The sequence below is a fragment of the Rhagoletis pomonella genome, unplaced genomic scaffold (genome assembly GCF_013731165.1).
Source record: "Rhagoletis pomonella isolate Grant_MI unplaced genomic scaffold, Rhpom_1.0 Rhpom_scaffold_00007, whole genome shotgun sequence".
NCBI classification, from domain to species: domain Eukaryota; kingdom Metazoa; phylum Arthropoda; class Insecta; order Diptera; family Tephritidae; genus Rhagoletis; species Rhagoletis pomonella.
The window spans coordinates 22,379,296-22,402,498 of record NW_023458561.1 but is presented as its reverse complement, the minus strand read 5'-3'; the positions used below and the strand labels follow the sequence as shown (position 1 = coordinate 22,402,498).

At 34.3% G+C, this 23,203-nt stretch overlaps 1 protein-coding gene, 1 non-coding gene and 1 pseudogene across 5 annotated transcripts; 1 reads left to right on the top strand and 2 right to left on the bottom strand.

Moving 5' to 3' along the window:
- The first annotated feature begins 1,790 nt into the window (after positions 1 to 1,790).
- LOC118742451 lies at positions 1,791 to 17,240 on the top strand. Of its 4 annotated transcripts, none has more exons than XM_036474527.1 (3): positions 1,791 to 1,889; positions 3,612 to 4,043; positions 17,061 to 17,240. In XM_036474527.1, the coding sequence occupies exons 2-3, from the start codon at positions 3,728 to 3,730 to the stop codon at positions 17,162 to 17,164; spliced, it is 420 nt and encodes a 139-aa protein (XP_036330420.1). In that variant the 5' UTR covers positions 1,791 to 1,889; positions 3,612 to 3,727; the 3' UTR covers positions 17,165 to 17,240. The 4 variants fall into 4 exon arrangements, with proteins under 4 accessions (XP_036330420.1, XP_036330421.1, XP_036330422.1 ...); XM_036474528.1 differs by having other exon boundaries at positions 1,842 to 1,889; positions 3,560 to 4,043; XM_036474529.1 differs by having other exon boundaries at positions 1,852 to 1,869.
- Positions 2,260 to 2,341, bottom strand: Trnas-cga. Its single transcript has one exon. It is a non-coding gene; the product is annotated as a tRNA-Ser (tRNA).
- A 529-nt stretch (positions 17,241 to 17,769) lies between the features above and the next one.
- Positions 17,770 to 22,928, bottom strand: LOC118742450 (annotated as a pseudogene).
- Between the last annotated feature and the right edge of the window lie 275 nt (positions 22,929 to 23,203).

The window sequence follows — 23,203 nt, the reverse complement described above, 5'->3', positions numbered from 1 at the left end:
CTAAAAAAATCCACAACAATTTTGACGAGTAAAACAGCAGTACACAATTGTTTTCTTGGCGTTCAGTGTCTTACACCTTTTGCGTCTGGCGCTTTGCTGGCAAAGTTATAAATGTCACGCAAAGCCACACAGTTTCATCTGGCATCAGCTTTATATTCAACTTCACGATTGTATTTATCGATTTTTAAATCGCTTTGTGTGCTATTGTGAATGATTTTTGTACTTTTCTCCAGCACTTTATCATTGAATTCCCTTCACTAATTTTAAGATCACAGAATCTGTTTTGAGTTATAAATAAATCAAACAAACAAGTTTCAGTCAATCCGGGTGCTAGTTATTATATATACAGTTAAAACATTAATAATTTCATTTATTTTGCTCCTATTTGAATTGAACAGTGATAAAACATGGTTGATTTAACTGATTCATCATCACCATTCCAGCAAAGCATTCCCAATTTGGCATTCTATGTACCGGCTGTTGTTGTTTTTGGGCTGGCAGGTAAGTGAATGGAAATGAATTAGATTATATCCTAAATTACATAGCAATATTTGCCATAAACAATTATATGCATGCAGTAATAATACTTTATCAACGTTGCGCGTCTGTGCTAGGATGCTTCTCATAATTGGAAACCACCTGCCAATCAAAAATAAAGCCAATAAGCATTACGCTAGTGTGTTGTAGCCGAAAACCGGTTGTTTTCTTTTTCTTATTGGATTCTGCGGTCATTCACACTATAGTTTGTAGAAATAGCATGTTTTTTAATTCTTTTTATTCCTTTGATATTGAAATATTTTCTCCAAGATCATAGATATGTTTTAAGCAATGCAAGTTCTGCTCTTATTCCATCGTAGTGAGTTCTTGCATCTATTTGTCTGATGATTTGTTATTTGTCCTGCTCGATCTCTATATTTCTTATCACTTCATTCATAGGCTGCAGTTTAAGTATACATTTAATTAGTTATAGAATGTATGAAATAGCTTATTATGGCTACAAAAAATTAGCGCTATTCTGATATCTTTAAAAGATGCTAAATTTGAAACCTAAATGTTTTGATCGTGAAAAATACATGGCGGTGGTCTTAAAAGCGCAACGCGGCTGTTATAAGTCAACGCGTTATTGCTATCAATATTCGAATTTTGAATTGAAAATTGAATTCAGACCATTAATGGTCTTATCTGTACACATATGTACATGTATGTATGTACATACGTACCTGTGTACATGCACAGTATAACATTTTCTTGCTCAGATTTTAATTTTAATAAGTGCTGCATGCTGAGATGTGTGAACAGACATATTTAAGCTGATAAAGAGTGCCGTTTATTTAATATAAAGGTCGAACACATTGCCTACAATCGCTGCGCCTTTAAAGGCAGAGCTTTTCCATATCTTATCACAATTCATTGATATGTATGTACATACATATGTATTCCTTCCTTTTAATTTTGTGCTCATACCAAAAAATATTTTTTTTTTTGCATTAAAAACTTCAGCGTCCTACATACATACGTATGTACATACATCCATACTATTTATTTATACACTGTGTTTGCTGACCACCGCACTCGTGTTGGTGGTCAGCAGAATGCTGACGTTGTCAAAAAGTCTGCACGGTTCAAATAAATAATAAATACATAGTTATTTATTGTTTTTGAGCTGATTAGCGTTATATTTCTTTGCATTTTGCTTAAGCATCAGTACATGCACGTACTGTTTTTGCTTTAAATAGCACAATAAAGCACAATAAGCACAAAGCACAATAAGCCAATACGTCGCCTGACCCTTAATTGCGAGCACATTGATTTTAAAGAAAATCAGTACATTGGTAAATGAACTACTACGTGGCTGTGCTTGCAAGAATTGTAATTATTTATTAATTGTAGTAAGTGTTTTAATTGGTACAGTGCTATAAACTAAGTGGAAATTGAGAAGATATGTACATGCGCTTGTTCAAAAACATTAATTTGGCATTGGTGGCTGATTGTGATCTGTAGAAAGGATTGAATTTTTATTTTTTTAAATTTATTTATAACTACAAAGCTAAATTGTAATCGCTAATTAAAAAATCTAGTACATATTAATTTAATCCTAAGGAATGTAGTGTTTATTATAATGTTCCGCAGACTTTTCGGCCTTTAACTTATTACACATAAGATAAACTTGCGTTAAAAAATAGATCGGAAGATTCAAAAGTTTAAAGTAATCATTAAAAACAAAAAAAAAATTCGGTTACAAAATATTAAAAAAATTCTCGCAGCCGGTAGGATTCGAACCTACGCTCCCAGAGGGAATCTGATTTCGAGTCAGACGCCTTAACCACTCGGCCACGACTGCTTGCTGGCCGCCGTTGCTTAAGATACCATTTGAGTGAGCTGCTTTCGCTAGCGTTTTATCTCTTGTGTATATTATAGCGTAATACCAGCACTGCCAGACGATAGCAAATGAAAATTCGCTAATATTGATTTGCTGCGGGATTTTTTTTCGTTTATCAAATTCAAGTTCAATTCACAATAATAATAACACTTTAAATAAACAGCTCATGTGTATTGAAAATGCACTTTTTAGTTTTGTGCATTGAAATTTTAAATCCGGTAAAAATTTATATACGTACATATCGTCGTTTAAAGTAAAAAATCGCGTATGTGAGGTTACATAAATTATTTTCTAAAGAGTTAAAACACTTATATTTCAAAAAGGTTCTCTTTTTTATAAAGAAATCGCATTTCTGGCTAGTATATTTCAGGACGAATGGATAGCGATTGAGCCCAGAGCTTGTGTGAGCAAATCCAATTTTTGGCAGCAAATGTAAGTTACGCGGTTTTTCACTTTAAACGACGATATATCGAGCCCTAACCGCCAAAATAACGTAAGCGACATTTTTTCCAAAATTTTCTTTTTGGTGCAGAAATGTATCTATATGTTCTAGGAATATTTCTGCATCAAAAAGAAAATTTTGAAAAAAATGTCGCTTACGTTATTTTGGCGGTTAGGGCTCGATATTATTTTAAAATAAGAAAGAACATTACGAGGGAGTTTTATTTTTACAGACGTATTGCTAATCAGATATCCTATATAACATATTTATCATACAAACGTTACACCATTTTACTGTTTTTGTAATTTGTATGATCGTACGATGTATTCGTCCCTTCCTCCCTGCAAGCACATCCCACTTGAACTCGATACATCTGTATATGTATACCAGGGTGGTCCAAAAATAAATGCGGGAAACAAATTTAAAATGTTAAGCTCTCTAGGATTTTTTCAACGCCCATGAAGTTTTTCACGTGCATACATGCATATTTTATATGGGAAAAAACACTTTCGTAGAATGGTTTTGAGGCAGTTCTAAATAATTTTTTTCGAACAAAAAATACGGGTATTTTTGCAATCCATTTGGATACATTCTAGGGGGTGAGAGCTTAACATTTTAAACTTTTTTAGACCACTCTAATATGTATATACTTATGTATGGATGTATAATATAAACGAATTTCTTTCCTTTAAATAAAATATTTTTGTTTTTCCAATTTAAATAATAATTACCTAAAGAAAACAAACCTAAATAAAAATCCAATGTACTGTAAAATAAGTATTGCCTTAGAATTTCGTTAAAGTGCCAATTAACAACATCTCTCAAACAAGTGCTAAGCGTATTGCATAAGGAATATCTAACAAACGCAAGCAAGACACTTTTGACAGACAAATACTTTGCTCACAATGGCTGATGATCCGGCAAATCAAAAACAATTTGCCGAGGATGTTGCAGCACTTGCTGCTGCCGGTTCAGGTGACCACCTTGGCGATATCGGTGGTGATTATAAAATGCCCAGTGTTGATGAGGTTTGGAAGTTGATCGAACAAATGGAGGGTATTAGCGATGAGGAAAAGGCGAATTTGAAGGAGAATCTTTATAATCCACAAGAGGGCACAGCTGAAGATTTTATGCGACGCTATGCACAACCGGGTCCGGTGCACTCTTCCTGGGACTATACGATTTTCTTTGCAATGATTGCGGTTATCGTGCTCGTATTTGGTAAGCCAATGAAAATGGAAAGATTGTATGCCATCAACCAATTTATTTAAAATTATTAATTGGTATAAAATTCGCAACTTATAAAAGGCAGAAACATATTAAATTTTTAGTGAATTCGAAATTGTGTACAAAACATTAGTAGGATTTTGGTAGAAAACGATTATTTGTTAGGATAACGACAGGATATGTATGTATAACAATTGTGACAGTTTTTCTCTTGTTGGCTAATTTTGTATGTATGTATGTATATTTGAACTCTCGACTTTCAGTATATGCATATACATACTATGTCCATTAGGGTGGGTCGATTCTTTTTTTTTTTACAAAATCGCATAGTATTTTCGGAATTTCGAGCCTGCACATGTTCAAATGAAAAAATTACCTTTTGACAAAATTCAACAATATTGAGCTTGAGGCCGTTATTTTAATGAAAATTTTAGGGGAAAACACAACAATTTACATTTTGGTAGAAGTTATAGCTGCTATTTCGGAGATCACCACATCTCCTCATCAGACTCCTTCAACGGGGACAACAAAATTATAATTTTTTCATTCCTTGCCTGTTTATGTACAATGAATCCTTTTCTTAAAAGTTCTCTATATAAAAGGTCTATATTTTAGTTTCTGACATTTGTAATATTTGTTTATTTATGCATTAGTACTTTTTACAAAAACCATATAGATCCAAATTTCAAATTTTGTGCAATATTAAAAAAAAAAAACTAACAAATTCTGGCCAAAATTTCGAGCTTCTTGACTCAATTTTTCAGAAATATTTTGAGAACGCAGTTTTGTAGCTAGGACTTACCGGTGATTTTTGGCAATTTTTTTGTGGAAGGTGTTGCTCCATATAAAAAATCTTCGTATGGAAGAAAAACAAAAGATTTATATAAATCAACGGCAAGTCCTAGATACTTCCACCTCATTTTACTAGTATTGAATGGACTACAAAGCTGTAGACTCAAAATCTTTCTAAGAAATCAAAAAAGTAACTGAAATTAAATAACGAAAAAAAGGAAAAAATTATAACTTGCCAATATGTAGTGCGTTGTGGGCGGTATTTTTGGGTGTAAATATGGTAAGTCAATTAAATTAATGAAGTCTTGTTACGTGCGGCAGCTTTCAATAACATGCGGTTATTTGCAAATTCGAAATACGACTTCAGTGCAGCTATAAATATATTCCGCTTCTACGTCACCATTCTCATGGATGAAGGTTTCTGAAAAAAATTTAATACGTTTTTAATTGAATGTAAAAGTAACCAAGGATAAGGAGAACTCATCATTTGAAGGCTCGAATGTTCCACCGATTAGCTCAGCGGGTTCGGGATTGTAAGTAACGTCATGTTCGATTTGTTCTCCGTCGACTTCACTATTCATAAGCAATTTATAGTTTCATTACACTGTCTTTTTTTTTTCTTTTTTAAACGCGAAATTTTTTTTTTCTTTTAACAATTATAATTAAAATATATTTTGAAGAACGTAAACACGGCACTTACAATTGAATATATTAACAGCTTCATGTCGTTGGCATTTGCATTTTATTTTTAAGGTTAAGTGATTTATAAACATTCGCTCTCAACACTTATTGAAGATTTATTTGCAAAAACTTTAAATAAATTTAATATTAAAAACAACTGTTTAACGTTTATTATAGCAAACTTACTTCCAAGTTAGTTTTTAAAAAACATTTACTGAAATGTTTGTTTGTTTGATACAGAGAAACCAAAAATTAAAAAGTCTGAAGTTTTCGAAATTCTTTTAAACCGCTGTCGCTAACAACTTCATTTGTCTCCATAGGCTTTACTCATCGACCATATCAATGCAATAAACTACATGCATACACACATATGCATGTATTCATAAAAACCACTAGTTTGTAGACTGAAATCGTTGTTAAAAGGGAAATCAGGGCCTCCGATAAGATTAATGCACACAAAGTAAAAAAAAAAATATGAGCAAAGATAAAATAGAAATGGAAAAATAAAGAATTGAAAACAACAAAGCGCTCCGACTTCTATGCGGCTATCAGTATTCTTAGCAATTTTGCTCTCCCACTTGCACTTGCTTGTTTGCCTCAAAAAACAACCAGTCGCTAGCTCCCAGTGTTTGACACCGCCAAAAGCGGACGGTCGGGTCGGTCTCTCCGCTTGTTGAACTCACATTTGTTGGCAGTCGAACGCAAACACTTAACACATTCGTACATCAAAGTTGTTTTTAGCATAACTCGCTCGTTGGCGTGTACAAGCCCACAAATTCGTGTATAGATTCTGCTAATACGGCAGGGAGCACATGCTCTGAGCGATTATGGCTACCGGTGGCGGTGAACATCTGCACATAATCGATCAGCTACAAAGCACTGTACAATCGATCATACGACAAATCGGGGGTGATAATAGCTATGCCCAACGCCTCCTCAACAAAATACACGCGCTGCAGGAGAAGGTCGAGTCACTATCCGGGCAGGAGCGTATCGAGTTCCTACACAATGCTAAGGATACCTTGCGTAATACTATCGAACATGCCGAGCAGAAGCTAATGCAATATACGAACTTTCAGCAGGCCTACAATTATTCGATCGTGGCGGCTGTGATATTTACGGTGCTGTTAGTTATCGGTGCGTTGACTATGTGTTGTGCTTAATTGTTGCTTTGAATTTTTCTTTGTTTTAAGTTTGATTGTTGTGCTAATAAGTACACGAAATGCTTTGCAAATTTATTAGAAAAGCTCGCATGTAGGGGAGAACAGTGATTTTCTAGTATCGTTGGGTTTAAAGGTTCATTTTGTGTTAGTTTTTTATGGCCACACGTTCTGTGTATTGGGTTTGATAGACTGTAAAGACTACAAGTGGTTACACTAATATTAGGTTTGTTATTTTTACATTTTCGGGCTGGTTTCAGGCAAATGAGCATAAGTATGAAATTCTCGGATATCAACAGTTTTCAATAATTCGCCTGGAAAAATACTTCGGGCGCTCTTGGGCTAGTAAGAACCAAAAATTGCTATCTCAAAGTGGCTCTCAGTAGCCCGAGAATCCACCAAAGAAACAAAATGGGTAGTTTCGGGCAGTCAGGGACGAACAAAATAACAAACCTATTATAATTCATTGGAATATTACAAGAAGAAATTGTTTGCCCTATGATTGTATGTATTTTTTTTTTCTTTGAAAAAGGCAAGGTTATCGTAATTACAGTGAAAGTTTATTGCTACAATAATACTGTAATTACTTCAGATCATATAAATATACCAACTTTAACTACCAAACTTTTTCAGTTAACTGCGAAAGTACCAGACGTACCACAGTTTTTTTTGCCAGTCATTTTCAAAGCATTTCTTGGCTGGTAACCGAAAAAGGTGAAGACAAACAAAGAATTAACATGCGTGTGTTTTGATTGCATTTCGGCTTTGTGCTCTTAAACGAATAACTTTTAAAAAGAAAGTAGTTTGACGAGTTTTATTGCATGTTTTGTTTTCGGCCTCGGCACGTAGTAGCCAAGTTTTGAAATCACTGATTTGTTTTGAAGCGCACAAAGCTGTGATTTCTCGGCCAATATTTAAGCTCTATCTTCATATTTGTTTAATAATTCATACATACATATGTAAACCTCTAATACATTATTCTGGCATAAAATATTTAGGGTAAATATGTAGTTAGGTAGCACAAGAAAATAACCAAATCCGTATTTTGTAAATTAACAACTTGATCTGGGAAAAAATGGCTACAATGTGAGCAAGACCCACCCAGTGGATACTATCAGGAGCTGAAAGCACTGCCAAGAGGACATCTTGATGGTCGAGAGGCCTTCCAATCTGCATATTGTTTTCTTTTTATTTTCTATTGAGTGACCCAAATTAAAGGCCTTCTGATATCCATCATACTCCCAGTAGATAATTTGAGGAGCTAAAAGCCCTTCCAAAAGGCCTTCTTGATATGCCTTTCGAATTTACAAGACTGCGGTTTCCAGATCGCTTAGTTTTTGCAATGACAGTAAACAAGAAATACTTTAAAATAAAACCCAAACTTTTATCGAAAAACAAATGTATGATAATTCCCTTGGAAAATGCGTTTATTCTTTGAAGTATTAAAAACGTGTTGTGAAATAATATTAGAGTTATTAGATGGATGAAATTTAAATATTACAACGTGGGTATTTCTACTATTATATAATTTGAGATATTTTAATGCAAATAAACAGCCTGCTGTGCCAAAAAGTTATTATTGAATTTCATTCCATAACACCCAAGCTATACAACTATCCTACCGTATTCTGCTATCACGACTATAGTTAAATTAGAGCAGAAATAAAATATAACATCTTTACATAAATTATATTTCATATTTGTATAAATAAAATATGTGGGGTGAAACCTGCATGTAAAAGCTAGTGCTAAATACTATGAGCCGTTTATTTTGAAAGTGGCATAAGTCACCTCATATCTCTTGTACTGTGCAGGGCTGCAAAAAAACGGGGCGGTTCAGTTCAGTGGTTCGCACCAATTAGAAAAAGCTTGTACCGGTTCAAGAAGCGGTTCATGAGTATTTCTGAACCGCGGTTCGGTTTGGTTCAAATGTTCAATTTTTTGAATGCCAAAGGATACAAATATTATAAAAATATGATAGATCTACGTACATATATAAAAATAAAAGGCTTTGTTATTTAGATCAAATTCAAATATCCACGTGTATAGTGGTGGAAAAATAAGCGCGACATTTTCAAAATTTTGGCAATCTTTTATTTAATGATTAATGTTTTAAGTATAGTGCATCGTCCAATAAAAACCTATCAGCTCCAAGTTTTAAAATTTGTGCAAAAATTGTTCAAAGCTTCATCTAACTTGCAAACTTTTTAATAAGAATTTCTGGAAAAAATTTTAAGTTTTAAGTTGATTTTTGGCAATTTTTTTTAACGGATTCTCTTCCATACATGTTCAGTGCACGCGTGATAATGTGAACACTGTAAAATCTAAATACCCCAAAATATGAACACTTTTTACAAGCTTTTATTTAACTTCACTTGTATGTATGTATGTCCTAGAATTTTGCAATCAATATTTAACAAACTTCCCGATGAGCTAGAGACTTGAAACTTCAAAATTAGCTCAGAACCCGAAAATCAGACATCTTAGATTGTCTGAAAAAAAGGAACAAGTATAACCATGAAGAAAAAGCAGAAAAAAATTACTGAGGAGGTACATAACGCGTTTCATTCCTGTGAATGAAAGATTAGTTTTATTGAAAGAATTTTAGTTTAAAATGAACACTTAAAATTGTTTTGATAAAACTATTTCTGTACTCAGTTCTTTTTTGAATAAAACCATTACATTTTGTTTCAAAGATGTAAATATCCATCTAAAAATGCATATTTGGGCTAAAAGAGGGATATTTTTGTCTTAAATATGACATTCGCAAAAGTGAACAATTTCGCTTGGTCTTAATTAGTTCACACATTATCGAGGGTGCACTGTATATTCAACACATTTTTTGTATAAAAAAAAAGAGTAATACACTCAACAAACAGTTATTTAAAATCAACGCGATCACTGCGAAATTATAAAAATTTCAATAAACATATACATATTTAAGATTTGGACAAGTCGTGACAAAAACAACACACTCAGAATTTTGAATTAACACTCAAAATCTAAGCTTAATGTTGAAACCCTCATTTCCGGTAGGTTGAAGCTAACACTTAACCTCATATGTATGTACTTTTATACCTCTGGTCAAAAGAATATGAGTGCGATATTTGACCATTTTTCTTGCGATTCTTTAATCTTCATTATTTTTTTATAAAAGTATGGCTCCTTATATAACAACAACCATATCCAAATATCCAACTTTTTACGAAAAGTAGAAAAAAAATCTACAAACCTCGACAAAATTTCATTATAGTTTCAAACTTTAAATCAGAAATAAAAAAAATCCGAGGATGCAGTTTTATAGCTCATTCAACTTTAATTTAGTATGATAAGTTTTTGATTTTTTTTGCTGGTTATATGCATTTTCTTCCATATGAAAACATTTCAAGCATTTTTTTATATTAGCGAAATTATAACTCACACAGATGCCATAAAATTCAAAAATGTTTGCAGTTTTTTCCATAAAGTTGCATTAGGTTTGTTCGTCGAAAATCCAGCAAGAATTATCCAACACTCAAAATATCAGAGAGTAAGAAAAAATTCTCTCAAATTCTCTCTCATGTTGAGAAACTTGCAAATTTCTGCACGAACGCAAATTTGCAGGAATTTGCAAGTTTCGCTGCCAGCTGGCGTCCACGTTTGCATTTCAAACATAAAAAATTTTTATAGAATTTTTAAAATTCTTTCGGATGGCAGGATATACATGTATATTTCTTGTTGTTCTGACTTTCTTTAACATTCATTTCAATTTCTTCATCGTACTAGCTGTCGGGTTTCATAATCGACTCTGGTTGCAATTGCATTCCGATTGCGAATACCATTTTTTCAGCCGAATTAAGTTCAAATCATTGGAATTAACTAAATTAATTATATCAACAATTATTTACTTCCTTTTTTCATAAAAAAATCGCTCGTGTTTATAAATTTTTAATTTTAACGAACTAATTTATTCAAATTATTGTAGACAAAAATGCAACCATGCGCCACAACCACATGTTTTTCGTGTTGGCAAATTCTTGCTGGCAAAATTTTTTCCAGCAAGAATTTGCAACTTCTCTCCAAGAGAACTGTCACTTTGCTCTCACAATTTTTGAGTGTTGGATAATTTTTTGGTCTGCACGAACGCGATTTCGGCAAAAATCGTGATAATTCGTACAAATTCGTACAAATTTTTTGCTCGACGAACAAACCTATTTTTAGACAAAGTTGTGTACATATAACAAAACTTAAAAAATGCTTTAGTGGATTTTGAAACGACCGAACCATTTTTTGGGTGTGGTTTTCGGTTCGGTTTTAGCATTTCAAAATAATGGTTCGGTTCATGGTTCGGTTCGAAGCTCAAAAAAAGCGACGGTATGAAGAGGTATGAAATGACCTATGCCACTTTCCAAATAAACGGCTCATATAAACTTACACTTTCACGTGCATTGTAAATAAATAGAAAAGGCCATTCTAGAAAGCACTTAGGGAAGCACTCTTCAGCTCGTCTTGGGTAAGCATTTTAATTTTGAATAGCCATTTACAATTGGGTGATTCACAAGGTGTCGTACTTGTCGTATTGTTGTATGTTGTAAAGTTTTTTACGGCTAAATAAATGTTTAGAGGACTTGAAATCACCACCAAATATTTTTTAATTGTGTGAAATTTCATAATAAAACTTTTATGTTAGCTTGCGAATTCCTTAAATAGAGTTTTAGCCGTTTAAAGTTTATGACATACAACAGTACGACAGTATACAACACCTTGTGAACTCCCTAAATGTCAGAAAAGTAAATAGTATACGAAGCCAATTTGAAAAGTCAGTGACTTTTTTAATAAAAGATACAGTCATGTAAAAAATAATAAGGACACGACATTTTGGCTAATTTTCTTTTGTGGGTTTAATGTTTATTATTATAAAAAATACAGCTCAATATTAAACATATTTTAATTCAAATATTAGATGAAATAATTAACTTAACTCTCTTCGGCGTGCCATAAAATCGGAAAGTAAAAACTATGCTTAATGGCGTACGTTTTAATCCACATAAGCCTTATTTTGCAGATTGTAAATTGAATTAAGGGCACAAAACTCATTCTAATTGCATATGTAGGTATATGAATTAAAAAATTATAGGTAAAGAGTTACTTTATCACGGAATTTATCGCCCAACTTGACGTTAAGAAGGCTTACCTACGAAGCTCTTAAAGAATTGCTGCCTGTAAATATGCCTTCTATTTGGCCATTTCCTATTTGTAATCTACGCTAACGTATAGGTTTACATTATTAAGCATTACAAATGAATTTCAGAATGCATTTTAAGTTGCATTAAAACATTTGATACGAAACCTTAAATAAGAGCAATTTTAGAAGAACTCCTTCAAAAATGTGAATTTTAATTTAGGTAAGCCTTCCTAAAAGGCCTACCGAAGAACGGCTGAAAAGAGTGCTTCGCTGCATGGCTTCTAGAAGTTTTTTTTTCTATTTGCAATTTAGGCGAATGTGAAGTTTATATTACTTCTTCTTCTTCTTCTTAATTGGCGCTGTAACCGCCTAAGCTATTTTGGCCGAGTTGAATACTTTCAGAGCTGGAGTGTCGGCCATTCGAACGACATGGCCAAGCCAGCGGAGCCGCTGTATTTTAATTCGCAGCACTATGTCCATGTCATTATTCCATCGTCTGTGGTACTCGCCGTCGCCAACGCGCAAATGCCCGTAACCTTCCGCAAAATCTTTCTCTCGAATACTCCAAGAGCCGCCTCTATGGATGTTGTCATTGTTCATGCTTCTGCGACATATACCAACACGGGCATGATGAGGGACTTATAAGAGTGTGGTTTTCGTACGTCGAGAGAGGACTTTACTCCTGAATTGCCTACTCAGTCCAAAGCAGCACTTGTTGGCAAGAGTGATTCTGTGTTTGATTTCAAGGCTGACATTATTATGTGTTAATGCTGGTCCCCAAATAAACGAAGTTTTATACTTTTTAAAATTTGTTAAATTTTTAATAAATTAAGGACTTTAATGAAGTAATATACTTCCGCCTGGCGTCATTTGCAATGACATTGAAAGTAATTGAATTATCTGTTTATTTTTCTTATTTGAAACCGCAATCGTGTCGTTGCTATGTACTATGTGGTACGCCAGTTTCTCTCACTCTGTGTGGGCAGGTCCTTTTGCCCTTGGCTTGTCTATCGTCTTGGTTGGGTTTAAGAGAATTGTCACCCTGACAACATGCAATTAGCAAGTTTTGCCATTTTGATTCCACAACTCGTCCAACCCACAGCCATTTGGCGGCTTTAATGAAAGCCCGCAAAGTCGTCTCAGCGTGATTGCCTACTTAGGCTTTTCAATTGCCTACCGAACTCAAACTAGCACCTGTTGGCCAGACTTATTCTTTGGTTGAACTCCAGGCTGATGTTATGTGCGGTCTTTCAAAGTAGTTCCAACAGTTACGTGTGTTGAGGCTTTTTGTGTGTTGCCAGGAGATACTTACAGCGCTCGTTCTAATATCGCCAATCTGCATACGGAAGCAGCATAGTGCGTTTCTTGGATATGATGCCGCTGCAGTTAGATGGGCAGCTCGTATTTCCAACTTCAAATTGAAGAAATCGCATAATAATGAATCGCCTTGTTGCCTACAATCTCGTTTGGTTTCGTACGGCTCGGAGAGGTCCTTAAACGGAGCTATAAGATGTTTTCTTTGCTATCCCAAAAGCAGTTTTAAAATCGGCGATAAGATAGCATGTGTAGAGTTGCTTATCCAAGGTAAAAAAATCTGAGGTATATATAGAAAAATGGGAATTCGATCGATGATATCAAGTTTGTGTAGGTGACGTGGTTGTTTGTAGTGGGCTGTTAAATCTCGAGAATCTTTTAATACCGGCCGAAACCGATTTTTCATGGACGAGAAGGAAAAGAGAGTAATAGTTTATTGGAGCAATTTTAGACGCCGAAAAATTCGGTATTTGTATGTCTCCTTTAGTTTTCGCGTTTTTGAGAAATTGCATCCAAACTTCAATCGCGATTTCCCAAAAACTGCTGTAAGTAACATACAATCTGTTAGCTAGGGTACAGGCCCAATAACATCCTCGTAATAGTGAGAGCCAAGTATAATTTTTTCTACTTCGCTTCCCAACTGCGCAGAAGCACATGCCGGTAAAGAAAGGAATTTGCTATTCTTCGTGTTCTAGCGCGATTAATTGCCGTAATTGCTTTATCATTGCATATGCACATTATTTATTTTGTTTTATGCGTAAAATTTAACTCAAAACTTTAAAGCCTCTTTGAAATTCTGAGCTATGGCGTTCTTCCAGCAAACGACATTTCATTTTATTTTTATTACAACGCTTTTCTCAACTTGCAATGTTGTATGGCCAGACCACCATTTATACTATAAATGTAGCAAAGCTATTTATGGCAAATTCTAGATATCAACTTCGTTGTAGGCATCATATCAAAGAATAACAATTAGAAGACTATAGATGCCGCCCCGCCAGAAGAAGTTAAATATTTCGCCTAAATAAATGCACGATTTACATACGCTACAGCGGAAATGGACGGCACGCCATTTCTTTAAATGAAATTAACTGCTGCTAAATGATTGTATGTATGCACATATGTTACCCCTATTGCGAGTGTCGACTCGTACTAGATAAGCGACTCGTACTAGATAAGTCGATTATCGATTATCCGTGGTATTTTAAAAGTCGTTTTCTCGTTCAAAAAGTGAGTGGGAATAGTTTATAGTCGCTCATCCTTCTACAAACAAACAATTGTAGAAGGATGAGCGATTAAAAACTATTCGCATTCGCTTATTGAACGAGAAATCGGCATTTACAATACCATAGAGAAGCTATAATCGAAAAAGTCGTTTATATACCACTAGTCGACACTCGCAATAGCCCAGGCGATAATTTAGGTAGGCTTTCTTAAGTAAAGCCATTCTAAGAGGCCTACCCAAGAAGGGTTGAAAAAAGTGTTTCCTTGCATGCTTTCTAGAAGGGCTTATCCATTTACATTTAACGCGAATGCATACATTTATATTATTTAGCATTAAAAATGAATTTCAATAAACATTTTAAGTTGCAATAACACATGTTTGATATAAACCGCAAACATAAATACTTCAAAGATGTATGATTTTTATAAAGTAAAGAAGCAACTTTAAAAGAACTCCCTTAAAAGCCCTTCTGAAGTGTGTCCTATAAAAGGCCTTCTGGAAATCCTTCCATGGGTAGCGAAAGAAAAAGCCCTTTAATTTGTGCCATTCCATACAAAAAAGAAAGGCTTTCGGAAGGGCTTTTAACTCCTGAAATGATCTACTGGGAGGGGTGTGTACGTTTATACTAAACGTGAGCAAACAATAGTTGCGTTCGATAACAAAATTAGCCAACACCAGCCAACAATCAAAATCAAGAGAGTAAGCGAAAATTCTCTCCCAAAGAGATGAAAAAGCAAAAAAGTAAACGAACAGGAAATTAGCCATTACTTGCAAAAACCGGAAGAAGAAGACACACCAGCTGACTTTGTTTATGTTTTATTTGTAAACAAACTGAAATTCATGTTGCCTCCATAGAAGAAAAAAGGAAAGTGAACGTTCAATGTTCGCCAGGATCATTTCTAGAAGTAAAAACTAGTTGGCGCTATCATAAAGTCACATAGCAGGCAGCCAAAAAGCATATAAATACCAAAACTCGGAAAATGCAATTTTGTTTGTTTACAAGAATTGCAACCATATGTTTTGTGATAATTTAATATACAGTGCCGGACAAAAGTATTGGCACAGAGAATTTTTCGCAATATATGCAAAGTTTTTTATTCTAATTTATTTTCAATATTTTTTAATAAAAATATAGTTCGTACTTCACCAAAAAACATAAAAACAAAATCTCTAAACTTTGTGCAAAACTCAGGAAAATTCAATAAATTTTGCTGACTAAAATTTTGCTAGTACAAAATGAACGCTTATCTTGAATCAAAATGAACGCTTGCTCTCTCAATTTTTGTGTGTTGGATAATTTTTTGTCGTTATCGAACGCCATCCAGTAAAAATTTGGAAAAACTTACAAATTTTTGACTTGTCGAACGCACCTATAGTCTTTTGTTCTCTTTTTACTGCAAGTTGAATTATTTAGTAGCTATTCCAAAATTTTATACAGACAAGGCTAAAAAGTAGAAAATAAAAAGAACTTTTTAATATACAACGCTTTTATAAATGGACTCAAAATTAGACAATAATATTTCTCAGTCCCATAGAATTTGTTTTGATAACTTTTGATTTTGAAATTTTAGCAAGTCATTATAAACCATTTATGAGATTGAAAATGAAAAGCGTGGTCCGCATGTAATAAGACTTGAATTGATATGAAAGGTAATACATATATGTATGTATGTATGTGGGTATATGAATAACGACCGCTTAAAATCGATCTGAAATTTGTACTTTCGCTATAGAAATTTTAGGTCTATGTTATGTAGCTTGACTTTTGTCAATTAAATCTAATGCCTTGTATTGCATGCGCTCCATGTTTCTCGTACCCATATTTGTATAGTTAAATATAGTGTTTATTTGGTGACAAAGAGATCCAAGTCATTTTAAGTCATGAAGATGTGTTTACGGCCTTACATCCAACTTCACCGAATATTCCGTACTTAAAATGGGAAAATTTAACTCAACTTCTACCATTTATTCCACCTATTCAACAAGATTTTTATTTAAACATTCCCCATGAGAAAAAAGCAAACAATAAGAGTTCTAAGAAGCAAAGTCAAAAGACGATTATAGTTCAAGAAGAAAATACAGAATCAGATCAAGCTCACGGCAGCGCTGTGTCAGATTACGATGATTAGATATATTTTAGTAGAGTTAATGTAGTATATTATAACATTTTTACATAATAAAATGTAGATTTTCATAAAAATAAGCTTTTCCATTTATTTTCTTACAGAAATTTAGCTAAGTAGGTACTTAGAAGTAAAAGGATCCAAGTGACACAAAAAAATATATTTCAGTTTTTTCCATCTGCAGTAAGCATTCTTTGAATTAGTTAATTAACCTGCATTCATTTAGACAAGAATGGTTCCAAATGCATTTACCCAGAATTTACAATAAGTAATGAACTTTAGCCTTAATTATCTCAAAACAATGTCAGACTTACTTAGATCCTTTTGATTCTAACCCCTTCAAATGGTTTATAATGACTTGCTAAAATTTCAAAATCAAAAGTTATAACTAAAACAAATACTATGGGAATGAGAAATATTATTGTCTAATTTTTAGTCCATTTATAAAAGCGTTGTATATTAAAAACGTTTTTTTTTGTATTTTATTAATTTAGTCTTACCGTTCCTATCAACTCTTATAAATTAATTTTATTTCTCTTAATTTATTTACAGCGCTCTTCGGCTACAAATTGTACAAGTCGTTAATGGAGAAGGAACTGAAGAGGCAGGAGAAACAAAAAACTAAACAAGCCAAAAAATCAAAAAAGACAAATTAAAGTAGACGATTTTAGATAATACATATATACAATATATATACAAATGAAATTGCGAATTAAACATTTGAAACTGGAATATGCCAATTTTTCTTCATAACGCTGTTAACTACGCTGCAGTTTGATGGCATGTAAATGCAGTCAAATTTATGTGATTGCGTGCAATTAAGTAAATTCTGATACAGTAATTTGTAGTGTGTTTTAAAAACTTATATGTAAATGCAATATCTATACAAATTGGCTATGCAACAAAAAGACATACATACTTACGTAACTTAACTTATACATATGTTTATAATTGTAGTTTCTTGTAGTGGTTTTTAGCGCGAAAAATATACATTTGTACATGCACAAATATTTAATCAAATAATGAAAAAACGCACATGTACAGCGTTGGTTTATTGTAAGAACAAGCATGCATGCATACGGCCGCGTGTGAAATATGGATCGCCGATGTTTGTGAACTGCGCTGTACTTCCTTTCGTTTCCTTTTTGAGCGCCAATTGTAAACAATAATAATGTGCACAGAACTTGTAATTTATAGTATATGCAATGCAATTGGTTACTTAACAAGTTTTAAAACCCAAAACAATAAATACACATTACAATGTATTACGTAAGCAGTATATAAAACATTTGATTTATTTATTGACCCATCAGAAATGCGTATAATGTAAGTATTCAACTTGTAGTGATTTCTGTGTCGTCCAGCACATAGAGTTGTCCATTTGTAGTATTAACCAATGGCATCGCACCGTCGTCCACTACTAGTAGCATATAATCCTCGCCGCTGGTTGTATTTTGCAAACCGTCCATATTAATAAAGACTTTCTCATCTGACACCCCCACTCCAGGAAAGCTGGCTACATTCGTTTCGAAAAGTACATCATTCATTTGTGTGGCATTTTCACATTTAATTGCTCCAGTTCTCATTGCTGGCTGGTACGCCTGCGCTTCTCTTTTATTTTTTCTTCCTAATTTTCGTTGGTATAAGGCATTTTTCTTTCGCTTACTATTTGCGCTATTTTCGTTAGTTTTTTGGGGTCGCAGGGAATGTTTATTTGCGATGTGTCTATTGAGTAGATAACTTTCGATGAAAGTAGCATCACAACCATCAACAATAGTATCCGAGCATCTGAAACTGTAACAGAAAAAAGGTGTTCAACACATATAACTAATTATTTCTTATTTGGCAAACACTTACGGCCTTTCATCTTTATGCCGCTTAATATGCGAACTCAATGCGTTTTTACGGCCATATATTTTCGGGCAATACGGACATTTGAATTCAGACTTTTTCAAATGAATAGCAATATGAATTTCTAGTGATTTTGCGTTTTTTTGTTGTGAAATTACATTCGCCGCATTTATAAACTGAGTCTGGATGAAACTAAAGAGTGAGAGTAAATTTCGATCACTAAAGTTCTTTATGAAAAAAAAAGAAAATAGGCTGGCCACTTTAGCATTTTAAACTTACATTAACTTCATGCAATTCCTTTTGTGAACGATGAAAAAAAACCTTTATTACAATGTTCGCAATAATATCTGCATTCACTTTCGTGCACCACTCGCATATGAGTCTCCAAATATCGTTTGCAGTTAATCACCTTTTCGCAATGCGTACAAGGCACAGGCACGTGTGAATAGTCGATATGATCTTGCAACGCCTTCTCATTTTTGTATGCGCAGGAGCAATGCGGACAGAATATATTCTCTACAAGGCGAATAGTTCATTATTAGCAATTAGATAAAACCAGCGAATTTTAATAACTGTTACATACTATTATTATGCCTTCTAGCCACATGTACGGCCAATGACATTTTTGTTGGACACACTTTATCACAAAATTGGCAGATAAATTCAGATGGTCGACAATGTTCAATATGGTTTTTTTAGTTCATTAGAATTCGCAAGTTTTTGATTACATTTCGGACAAGTATTTGGTTTGTGTAGGCGATTCTTGTGTCGTTGCAGAGCAGGCCATTGAGTATAACACTCTTCACATTCCTGTAAATTTTGACGTATAAGTTCATTATAACATATGCATAATAGTAAGTATAAATAAAATAAATTTTGTGCTTACGCCAACATCACACATAAGAAGTCGCTTGAGCGGTAGACTTTCTAATGAGCTTTTCTGGTTTTTATGCACTGATATCATATGTATGCGCTTCGCTTTTAGATTATCAAGCTCTTCATTGCACACAGGACAGCAAAATTTTCCATTGTCGTGCAAGCCTGTAGCACGATGATTTCTGAGGGAGTCCTTATTTTTGAAATCTTGTGCACAGAAATGGCATCTATAAGCTGCTATGAGTATCTCCTCTTCAATTTCACAATCAAAGCATTCCGAGCAGGAGTCTGAGGTATGCTTCTGTAGTAAGGAGAAAACTAAAATCGAACTAAATAAAATAAACTTGGTTTTCTTAGATACCTCAAGATTCTCTTTATCACTTCCAATCAAACCACAATTCGAACAGATGTACACATGAACCTCGGCGTCAGTATCATGCCATTTAAGGTGATTTTCATAGATGGGCAAAGTAGGAAATATTTTTGGACATAAGTCACATTTGTACTCAATATTGGTATGGAAATCCTCCTAAAAATTATTTGGTATTACTTAAGATAATTAACAGGACATTTTTAAAGCATACTTTATGTTTCAACAGCAGTCGTTTAATATGATAAGATTTGCTGCATTCATCACACTTATATTTTGGTTCCGTTTCATGTAATTTCTGATGTGCGCCGAACGTTTCCGTATCTGTAAATATGCGATCGCAGCTGGCGTGGCCACATTAAGCACGTTAAATCATTTGCGAAAGTATTAAAACAGTAACAATTAAATAGCATTGCTATCTTTTATCTTACATCTTACATGCCAGTTTTTCTGGTGGATCATGCTCATAATTGACATGCACGAAAAATTCATTTACATCCGTGAAGTCTTTGTTGCAAATCAAACACACCTTAGACCGCCGCTCAGTCAAATGAAATTGCAGGTGGAAAATAAATCTTAAAGCAGAGCAAATATATAATTTTTGTCGAATGATATTACAAATTAAAAGAGTATTTACCGTTTATGTGACACAAATTCTTCTTTACAATATTGACAATAAGATTGCCTGCAAGCTTTTCGGGCTAACTTGTTATAGCAGGAATGTTTGTTGAGATGATGAAAATTTGAGTACCGCAGATCGCAATAGGGGCAAGTGCCATATATTTTTAAGCTAACGAATCCACAATTAATTAGTCAGGTAAGGGTTGTTGTTGTTATTGTTGTAGATAATGGTACTATGCCATGAACCAAAAATACAAGACCACGCCTTCTTAGTAGCCCGTTATAATCGCATTTAGGAAAAAAGTTGGGCGACTTTGACATTAGCCGTTTGTTTACTAGTTAGTCTGTTCCAATAGCAGTCCGGTTTACAGGATTTAGTCAGAACTTACAGGAAGTCGTTCCTATTGACATAAAACCTGTAAGTGGGAACACATTTGAGAGAGTAACTGAGCAACTGTTCCTAGTCAGAAGTTACAGGATTTAGTCCGGAGTTTCTTTTCCTGCAAGTTTATGAAAAGTGTCAAACGATCAGCTGATTTGCATGTGCAAGCAAAAACTAACAGCGGTGAAAGCAAAGTACCTTATATTTGTAAAAAAATGGAAGTAAACAACGAAATGTTTGAATATGTATAGATTTGAATAATTATTTAGTGATATTTCAGCCAAATCAGTGTAGTACCAATGGCATGTAAACAAACCGTCTGACGTTTTTACAGGAAATAGTGCTTTTTGCGTTCCTATGCACTTCTGCATCTGTTCTCCTTTAACTCTCATTTGAGAGCGTAAAATTGTAGTTTGACAGTTCCACAGGTTTTAGTCCGAAGTTCAAAGGAACAGACTAATTCTTTTCCAATAGCAGTCCGGTTTACAGGATTTAGTCAGAACTTACAGGAAGTCGCTCCTATTGACATAAATAGTCTGTTCCAATAGCAGTCCGGTTTACAGGATTTAGTCAGAACTTACAGGAAGTCGTTCCTATTGACATAAAACCTGTAAGTGGGAACACATTTGAGAGAGTAACTGAGCAACTGTTCCTTGTCAGAAGTTACAGGATTTAGTCCCGAGTTTTTTTTCCTGCAAGTTCATGAAAAGTGTCAAACGATCAGCTGATTTACATGTGCAAACAAAAACAGAAAGCGGTGAAAGCAAAGAACCTTATATTTGTTAAAAAATGGAAGTAAACAACGAAATATTTGAATATGTATAGATTTTAATAATTATTTAGTGATATTTCAGCCAAATCAGTGTAGTGCCAATGACATGTAAACAAAACGTCTGACGTTTTTACAGGAAATAGTGCTTTTTGCGTTCCTATGCACTTCTGCATCTGTTCTCCTTTTACTCTCATTTGAGAGCGTAAAATTGTAGTTTGACAGTTCCACAGGTTTTAGTTCGAAGTTCAAAGGAACAGACTATACATTTGTTCGTTGTTTACAATTTGGTGGTGGCTTTTTACTGCAATTTTCTTAATTTTCGCTTGTGACAACGTGTGCACACATAAGGTAAAGAATAATTTAACACAACGACATGATTTATAGAAGAATTTGCATAATAAAAATGATTATTCATGCGTTCAACAATTACGCGGTTTTTTTGTTCTCTTCGTTGTTTACTTCTTACAACAAAGATGGCGTCGGGATTTCAACAGCTAGAAAATAACTTTTTTCTTTCTTTCGGGAAGGCGTGATCTTGTGTCTTTCGTTCATGGTACTATGCGACGCTTTAACGGTGCCGCTACAAACGGTTTATGCGACACCGTTATATTGCTTACCTTTCTAAATCACCGTGTCGTAATACCAAGTGCCTGGCAAGTAAATCCTCATTTTCAATAACCACATTACAGTCCTGCAACGGGCATGTATATTCATCAAACTCATTCCTGTGTAAGCTAATGCAGTGCTGTAGTAAATCTTGGTACTCTTCAAACTGCTCGGAGCAAATCTAAAAAAAATGGATAACATTTAGAACGCCCTCTTCATGTTCATGCTCCAGCAATCCAAATAAATACCAGACATTCACTATGCCATTTGAATTCTAATGAACTAAAATTACTCGTAATGGCTTCTTCCAAATATTCATTAACACCGATCGTGTCGGCATCGTCCGTTTTGAAATGATATTGCAAGTCCGGATCATCTACAAGGAAAAGAGGTTAGTTATGGACACAACATAAAATTTCCCCAAAGAGTTATTGGGGAGGGATGCTGATGTGGCAGTATTTGGCCAGATATAAATATGGGTCATTCCGGTTATGTACAACCGATTGTCGTGGAAACGAAATTCAACCACGTTGTTGTTGTTATAACAGCATACATATTCACCAAAGAACTTTTGGGGTGTTGCTGGAGTGACAGTCCATGGCCAGATATTAATCTGGGTCGTTCCGGTTACGTAGACTCGACTCACGTGGGTGCAGTATACCCGACCACCACGTGCACACGCTTAGTTTGAGAGAAGACAAATTCAAGGGTTTAAGCTTACCTCTAAGATAGGGGAATGCAAAATTTGGCAGCGCTTCATCTCCACTTTCCAAGCGTTCAATTTCTTCAAATTCACTTGTACTTTCACCTATTTCTTCAGCTATCTGTGGGGTTTCTCCCCTGTCTTCCCCTCTAGAAACCGGCGATGACATGGATTCCTTGAAGTTCTTATCGCAACGCTATTGAAACGTGTGTCGCGGATTTGCCTTTCTGCTGTTGATTAGTATTCCACAAATTTTGTTACAAAATTTTTTGGCATGCCAACAGTCGTGTGCAAAGAATTACAATCGATAAAACAGCTGATTGCCAAAATTGAAAGCGACATCTATGTGCGAAGTTTGTTTTAGATCACAGGGTGTTCACTCCACTGAAATTTTTGAAGAATTGCTGAAATTTTATTATAAGCCGTTACTATAATCTTGAAGGGCGTCAATTAAAAACCAAGGACATTCCCAGTAAGAACCCTATCTGTTAACTAATGCGTTATATACGCCTAG